This window comes from Sander vitreus, chromosome 2, assembly GCF_031162955.1.
Source record: "Sander vitreus isolate 19-12246 chromosome 2, sanVit1, whole genome shotgun sequence".
Lineage (NCBI taxonomy): Eukaryota > Metazoa > Chordata > Actinopteri > Perciformes > Percidae > Sander > Sander vitreus.
In genome coordinates, this window is record NC_135856.1 from 28,509,842 (window position 1) to 28,518,104 (window position 8,263).

The 8,263-nt window shown below is 40.1% G+C and overlaps 1 protein-coding gene across 1 annotated transcript; it reads right to left on the minus strand.

The window, feature by feature from the left end:
• Window positions 1-3,487: 3,487 nt before the first annotated feature.
• On the minus strand, window positions 3,488-7,722 carry acp5a (acid phosphatase 5a, tartrate resistant). The gene is made up of 5 exons (XM_078264438.1): window positions 7,490-7,722; window positions 7,184-7,383; window positions 6,957-7,081; window positions 4,401-4,746; window positions 3,488-3,911 (listed from the first exon to the last, which is right to left on the minus strand). Exons 1-5 carry the CDS (start codon window positions 7,578-7,580, stop codon window positions 3,672-3,674), a joined length of 1,002 nt encoding a protein of 333 aa, XP_078120564.1. The 5' UTR covers window positions 7,581-7,722; the 3' UTR covers window positions 3,488-3,671.
• Between the last annotated feature and the right edge of the window lie 541 nt (window positions 7,723-8,263).

Here is an 8,263-nt window from a genome sequence, read left to right on the forward strand (position 1 = left end):
GATGCCCCCTGGGCGCCTCCCTAGGGAGGTGTTCCAGGCACGTCCAGCTGGGAGGAGGCCTCGGGGGAGACCCAGGACTAGGTGGAGGGATTATATCTCTAACCTGGCCTGGGAACGCCTCGGGATCCCCCAGTCGGAGCTGGTTAATGTGGCCCGGGAAAGGGAAGTTTGGGGTCCCCTGCTGGAGCTGCTACCCCCGCGACCCGACCCCGGATAAGCGGATGAAGATGGATGGATGGATAATAATAATAATAATAATAATAATAATAATAATAATAATAATAATAATAACTTATACTTTATTAATCCCACAAAGGGAAATTACAATGTTTTCACTCTGTTGTTATTATACAAATTACACACAGGCCTGAATTACACACACATGCTCAGTACCTATACATGCATTAATGGAGAGATGTCAAAGTGGGGGAACTGCCAAGGGGGTAAGCCTCTCTCCACAACGCGTACCTCATATGGCGCCATTTTGATGCTAACAAGCACTCACATACCATTAGCATTCCATTGACTGCCATTCATTTTGACGTCACTTTGACAGCGAATAACTTCACATCTGAAACGTTTAAAGACTTTATTTGTCCATTGTTTATTTCTAAAGAAACACGACAATGTATAAAAGGCTCCATTACCTTGTATCTCACGTTATGGCTCCGTAGTAGACGTTTTTGTAAAAATAGGCTAACGATTGTGTCGCATAGTAGAGGAATTATCGTATAGTACAGGAGAAGCTCGCAGGCAGTTTGGACTTACATTAGCCGTTTAAGTTTAATAACTAATGTTAACTAGCATTTTAGTTAGCAATAATTAGCCTGTGCCTATGTTATCTCCTAACATATACCTACGTTTTCTCTTGGCACAGCTACCAGAAGACAACTTTAGACAGGTTGCACACGTCACATTTACGTCTTCAAGCTCAGTTAGCAGCTGCGCAGTAATACTCAGCCCTCACCGGAAAAGTGCTTCTAGTAGCCTTCACTATCAGCCCATGGAAAGGCAGCCCCAGCATTTGGGGGTTCGGTGCCTTGCTCAAGCTTTGCAGTGCCCAGGAGGTGAACTGGCACCTCTCCACCTACCAGTCCCCCACCATACTTTGGTACGGGACTTGAACCAGCGACCCTCAGGTTCCCAAACTAACTCCCTACTGACTGAGGTACTGCCAAAAGCCTGCAAAAACTGTTAACAATCAGCTGAGAAACATTAGCATTCATTTGAAGTGGTGTTTGTGTCCACCTGGTGAATAAGCCCTATATTTACTCTCTTTCAGCTCTGTTTTTGGTCTCTACCAACTCTTGGGGGAAATATCTGGCACTTTATCTGCTACATTACCCCAGTATGTTTACCATCTTGTTGCTAAATTTGCCAGTCTGCCATTTGGCACTTTACAGGTAGTGTACAGTGGGGTTTAAAGCTTTTTCACGGAAAACAACCAAAACAGTAAAGTTATAGGCCGGACAGCTTTGTCAGTATATATGTGGTTATTGCAAAAAATATAGGTTGTAGCCGATTTAATTATGAATTTAAACAAAAAAATTTACAAAAAGGTGACAAATGTCTGAAAAAGCCACAAAAAAGTTGGAACAAGAACAACAAAAATGAGGAAAAAAATTACCAAAATGTAAAAAAAAAAGTTGCATGCAGTAACTAAATCACGTCAATAAACTGTACATGTCTGGCCCTTGGTGTGATTCTCTTTTTCCAGTCTGGCCCTTAATGAAAATGACTTTGACACCCCTGGTCTAATCTGTCTGACGTGATGTGCAAACGTGAGGCTTCCTTTTGCTCTGCAGTCAGAGTTAAGCGGTCCTTACCTGTTCTTTAGCCTCAGGTGACCGTCTTACCCTCGGCCGATTTCTTATTGACGTTGACTCAATTCTCAGTTCCAGCTCAGTTTGACGATGCATAACATCAGCGGACTGTAACTCATCCTAAATGGATCATGACAAAACAGTTAAAAAGTCAGTAACCCTATAGTAGCCAGACTGGTTAAGACATGAAAAAGACATTCATTACATTATACAATAAGACATTACAGCATCGTGGCCTGTTTGGGGATTTGTGAACCTACTAACCAACATACAGTGTTGGTTAGTAGTTCTCATGCAACTTTTTTCTACATTTCTTTTATCGATGCAGAATAAAAGAGGTGATATAAAAAAAAGAATCCTGCTTACATGATAAGAAAATTAAAGGCAGCAAAGCTAAACAATTCAACTTTCTGCAGGAGGAGGTGAAAAATCCCATCTGTTCTGCTTTGCTCCCAGGTTAATGATGTGATGTCATCAGTTGGCTGTGTTTATCTGCCAATCGGCTGTCTGTCAGCCTAATCCTCTGTTGGCAGGCCAGGTGGTTCTCTGTGAGGGACAAAAGATCAGCGACTGTGGACGTCTTGACCTCTCCCATCCTTCAGCAGCAGCAATGTCATGGCAGTATTTGAACTCTGCACATGGGCTTCTAATAGGATTAGCATTACACCATTATATGGCCTGTATATTTAATCATTTTGTGATGGGATCCAAATGTGTTACAATAGTTTTTGTATTTTAAACTTTTACAATTTGAATGTTGCAAATGAAAGCAATGGAAATGCACGCCTTGAAGCGAATTCCAAAATACAGCTCTTATGTAGTTTTCCATAATGCATAAGAAAATTAGGGAAAGCCAAAACAGGTGAATGGGTAAAAAAACCCCGCAATGAGTCATTTTGCAAAAGGGCAACTGTTGGCTCAGCCTGGTATCCATGCAACTAATCTAAAAGGAAAATGTAAGCCATAGTTTTGCACAATAATCCTCATTTGGAACATTAAAGTCATGCAATTGTCTCAAACTAGTTATTTGCATCTGCCAGACACACAAAACATCTACATTTTATATACCTAAAAGGTTAGCAGGCAAGCTTAGATAGATATGTATTTCATGGCTTAGATGTACATAACTGCAAGCCTCTCTCATATGCTCATTGTCACCTGATTGATCATAATCATAACAAAGCAGCTACTGTTTGTCAAGTCATATTAGCAATACTGGGAGCTATGCTACTGTAGATACTATAGATTCCCACCCGACTCCTCATGTGAGCAAAGTAGGCCCAAATAAATGTAGACATTTAGCACCAAGTGTTAGATGGATCAAGTTCAGAAAAAAAAGAAAGAAAAAGAGTAGCTACCAGGTGTTTCGTTTCACTTCCTTGTGACATACGTACCAGACCAAAAGAAAAGTGAATACACTGATGTCTTAGAGAACCTGAATTTATCCCAAGCCTCATGTTGAATTCTCCTTTCCATACAGAAATACAGCCGACTAAGCAGATCCATTCTCAGTTGCGTTTACAGATTATACACAAAGCACTTCTATAAACCACATTTCAAAGAGTCAGCACACACGGGATTGTACCCGTTCTACACTTAGCAGATTGAAGCAATCATTGTAAGCTTCAAGTCAAACTTATACCACAAGTCACAAGACAGGCATGTTTGTTAGAAACCACATTTATTCGCTATCACAATAAATGTACAAGTAAAACTAGTCGATTCTTTTTAAAATGTGCATTACAATTACTTTGACATTTTAAAAAACAGAGTAACAGCAATTACATTGATGTCTGCAGACTGTGTAGTCTGCAATTAAAAACTTGAATGCCCCTGTGATGAGCTCGTCTACTCAAAGCTCCTTTGGGAGAGCACAGTGCGATAGAGAGAAGTTCCTTTAGCCTGGAGAAAGGTCACGATCATCTTGTCCTTTGTGACTTCAGCGTGGACGAAGCCTCCCAGTGTTGAAGCTTGGCCAGTGAAGAACTTCACAGAACCTTTGGGTACCTGGTTCCAGTGAGTGATATCGGGATCCAGGAAGTTTCCAGCACCGCTCACCACGTAGCCCACACCAGACTCTTCAATGTACTGTATGGGGGACAAAGACAAGATGGGATTGAAGGCAAAAGCAGCCTTTCAGATTTTAAACCAATCATTTACATTTGAATAGTTTTATTATTTCAAAACATACACAAAAAAAAAAAAAAAAGCAGAAACAAGCAAAATACATAAATACTCTTGTCCGAAAAGGAGTAGGATGAAACTAAATGATTTTCTGGTCCTACCCTTTTTGAAATGTCCATACCCTTATTAAAGTGTTTTCAATCTATTGTTTTTCAACAACCATACAACCCAATAAAAAAAAAAAAAAAAATGCTGATCAATTAATAGATCAACTTACTATGCCATCATTTTCTTAATTAAATAATTGGTTCATGTACCGTCCTTAAGCTACTGTCCATCCATTATATTTATCAAGCACAATTTGCTTCCAAATAGATCACAACACTGAAACAAGTTAATACAAAATTATACGCTACCCTTTGACCAGCTCTACTACATTTAGCATGAACCAACCTGCAGATTGTGGTCATGGCCGCAGAAGTAAGCTGTGGCTTTGTATTTAAGGAGCAGAGGATGAAGCTTCTGCAGGAGACACTCGGTGGGCCCGTGTTCGGACACAGACCACACAGGGTAGTGTCCGGCCAACAACAGGAAGTCTGCCTTGGACCGGGCCAGTCTCTCCTGCAGCCACGTCAGCTGACGGTTGGCATCCACCGCACGCAGGGGGCCTCTGGGCTTCTCATCCGAGAAGTCGTCAGAGTTGCCACACAGCAGTATGGTGTCGAGCATGATAATGGTCAAGGTTTTCCCGGTGTTGGGGATGTGGAAGTTCAGCTCGTAGTAGTAAGAGGGAAATTTCCTAATGAGGTAACAGAAGAGCAGCGTAGAAATAAACATATTCTCACTCCCTAAAAGCCAATGCACTGTGATGCACTTTGTGTTGCCAAATGGTAAATGCAGGTAAGTGCAGGCGGCAGAAGCTGAACACATTTTCACACTTTGTCTTCAATGATGCAGTTTCGCGATTGCTTTGGCAAATTCTTCCATTCAGTTTCTCAAAACCACAAAGCCCTCAAGAAAACAAAATGACATCTTCTCAACTTGTCAATACACCCATCAAAACCTACAATTTGTGTTCATTTTAAAATGTGTTCTCACTAATTTTCCAATGACTAAGAAAATGAACTAGAAAATGCATTTCCTGCAGAAAATGCGTGTGAATGCTGAATAGCTAAATTGCTAAAGCTAAACTGGATTAATAGCTAAAATCTGTAAGTAGTTGAAGTAGTGAGAATAGTTCAAAAAGTGGCAATGATTTTAATTAGTATGAATTTCATTGACAAGTTGAATAACATCACTAAATGTAAAAAAAGATGTGGAATAATTAGTTTTTTTTAAAAGCTAATGCTGAAGCTAAAGTGGATTGCTGGTTAAAATGTGTAAGAAGAAGGTGAAGTTGTAAGAAATGTGGAAAAGTGATAATTGTTTTAATTAATACATCTTTAAAAGTTGAATAATGGCCATATTGTATGAAAGTTGTAGGTGTTACAACAGTGGCACAGTGGTGGTAAACGAGCGACATATTACTGTCTGTAGTTGCAATTTGACTGTCTGGCGAAAATGCTGCGTCATGCTTCTGTAATCAGTGTCACACTGCTGGCATTAATGGACACAGAGTGACCTGTGAAAGAAAGGCTCAGACAGCCTAAACTATAGGTGAAATAAGTGAAATGACCTCATTTTCAGCAACGCAAGTCCTTTGGAAATGTATTGATATAAAATGTATGTGGAAAAATTTAAAAATGTGGGCATATCAGCGATTCAAAAAAGTGGTTAGCTGTGCCTTTGCGTGGAAATGTCAAGGATGTTTAACATGGGCAACGAATGGAGGAAGATTTGGAACTGTTGTCATTTGTAAGCTCACCGAGCAAAATGTATAAGTCCTATTGCTTAAATGAGCACATTGGCTGAAGGTAGACAAGCATACCTACATTATGATGTATACATGTTGTATGACAAGGATAAATTGTGGGCGTGAGAGCAAGTTATAGAGAAGGGACTAAAAAGATTTTTTTTAAGGTTCCGTACTCTAGCAATGACATCACCCACTATAAGTCACGCAATACACCCATTGAAAGCTTCCTGAAAGAAAACCCTAAACTTAAACTTAATTTTCACAAAAACTGTTAAAGTTATCAAACTGCTGAGATAGAGCCCAATAGCTGAAGTTTTTGTGGATGGTTTAAAGTTTGATTGGTGTCTGTAGGTAAAAGTATGAAGTAGGAGTAGCATTTTGAAGTAGAAGTGGATTTAAAGCCGGCTCTCATTGACTTTAATTGAAATTAAAAAAAAATAATTAAAAAAAGTAATATTTAAAAAAGTATAAATAGCAGAACAAATGTTGAAGAAGTCCCATCATGTGCTTAAAGAGCTGAACACTTTGATATTTGAATGTTTTTTTAGCTTAACGTATGCAGAAGTTAGAGGCAACCAAAGAAAGTTGTAGAAATAAAGAATCGGATAACAATACTGTGAATACAGCTGAATCAGCATTCACACAAATACAGACATCAATATCAACCTCTGCAACCTTCACTTTAAATTTTTGTGCAGCACCTCCACAGTATTGACTCAAATTTACCAAACGCTGCATGTTTAGGGAATTTACTATTTGAAATCTTATAACATTTGTATACAGTAAAATATTGGCAACATTTGTATTGCTGAATAGGACTGAAAAGATATTCTAAACAAGGAGTCTGCACCATTGATTTACATTTTAAATATATTCTAACAAAAATGTGTGAGCATCAGATAGCAAATCATGGGTCAACTTAATGCTCCATCAAAAAAAAGAAGCATTTTACACAAACATGTTTCTGTAGCTACAAGTTGACCATTGTTTGAAGTTAAGTAGTTTAGAGGTGTCGAGTCAGGTTTTGTGAAGGTATTGAAGATTTGGTTTTTGTGTTTACAGTTTTGAGATAAAGTTGGGTTGGAAATATGTCTTAGCAATTTTGAAAAACTGCTGGTGTTTCAAGTTTAGAAAACATTTAAGCTGGTTCTTACCATCTGTCAGATTTTGTGCTGTACTCGATCTGGGCTTTGACGTTCCCTGCATGGTCATGATTGCCAGCAATCACATACCAGGGGACTTTGAGAGACTTTGCCGTGTACACAGACTCAAAAGTTTCCTGTCAGATTCAGAGCAGAAACCAGGGTTTGTCAATGTTGCTTTCACATCAGGTTAAACTCTCTCTTTTTTTTTTTTAAGAGATTAAGTTTACTTCACTGACCTGAAACCGAGGAGAATTCACACTGTCCACACCTTTGTAGTAGAAGTTATCGCCAAGGGCCAGAACAAAGTCAGCTCCCATCTGCTCTGCTACTTTGCTCATTTCTCGAGCAGTAGCCTTCTGCACAGCGGTGATGTAGGGGGGATAAGGCACTCCGCCCCAGTCTCCTACAGCCAGGAACCTAATGGAGGTTCGGTTTGCTGTGAGGGATCACAACAAAATCAGAGAGAGCTGACAAGTCTGAGGAGCAGGGCCTCACAGATATAAAGTTGTTCATCATGAAAGCCCATGTGAAGTGATACTTACTGCTATTTTGCTTCAGGTCCTGGAAGGAAGTCGGGTAGCAGTAGGCGACAGGAATGGCAGCAATCAAGATGTATGCTAGTGCAAGTGCCATCTTTAAAGAAAGAAAGAAAAACCCAAATCAGATCAACAGTTAGCAGCAGAATTTAACACAGTGCAGAGTAAGAACAAGACATTTAGCTATAACCACAACTGAAAGTCAACGCATGCACAATCATAGAAACCAGAAGAGGAAGCAGAACCAAAGCGCAGCTTCAGTGTACCATGCAAGCCTCTGCTCCCCCCCCCCTCCCTCCCTCTCTCTCCCTCCCTCCCTCTCTCTCTCTTTCTCTCTTCACTAAACAACAATAGCTCTTGCTTGTATGTCTTCAGGTGACATGTGATTGGCTGCAGCTTGAAGCGGACATGTCCCAGCTGGAGCTTATAGAAGCTAATCAAAGGAGCAATGTCCATGAGGCTGAGAGGATCAGAGGTCACAAATTCATGTTTGTCAAAGCATTTAATCATTCTGCTTCATTTTAATAATAAAACTCTGCTCTTTCCGATCACATGAACTTCACCAGCCTTAGCAGAGACACCACAAAAGTAAAGCAGTACCTCATGCCTCGATCCTTTCCCATCACAAAGAAGACAAAGCTGTCTCACAAGAAAAACAACATGCCAAGAGGTGGTGTCAGTGTTCAGAGGTATTAATGTCAGAGAGCCAAAGATAAGAGTAAAACAAACACTCACGGCTGATAACTGGTGGTGTGCTCACAGGAGGACCTGACGGGACAC

What these genes read in the sequence shown, in the direction of transcription:
- acp5a (XM_078264438.1), bottom strand. Translation starts at nt 7,580, where the DNA reads ATGGCACTTGCACTAGCATACATCTTGATTGCTGCCATTCCTGTCGCC. An exon ending in TGAATTCTCCTCGGTTTCAG is followed by an intron (nt 7,082 to 7,183) that starts GTCAGTGAAGTA and finishes TGAATCTGACAG; the next exon opens with GAAACTTTTGAGTCTGTGTA. An exon ending in AGCACAAAATCTGACAGATG is followed by an intron (nt 4,747 to 6,956) that starts GTAAGAACCAGC and finishes TTACCTCATTAG; the next exon opens with GAAATTTCCCTCTTACTACT.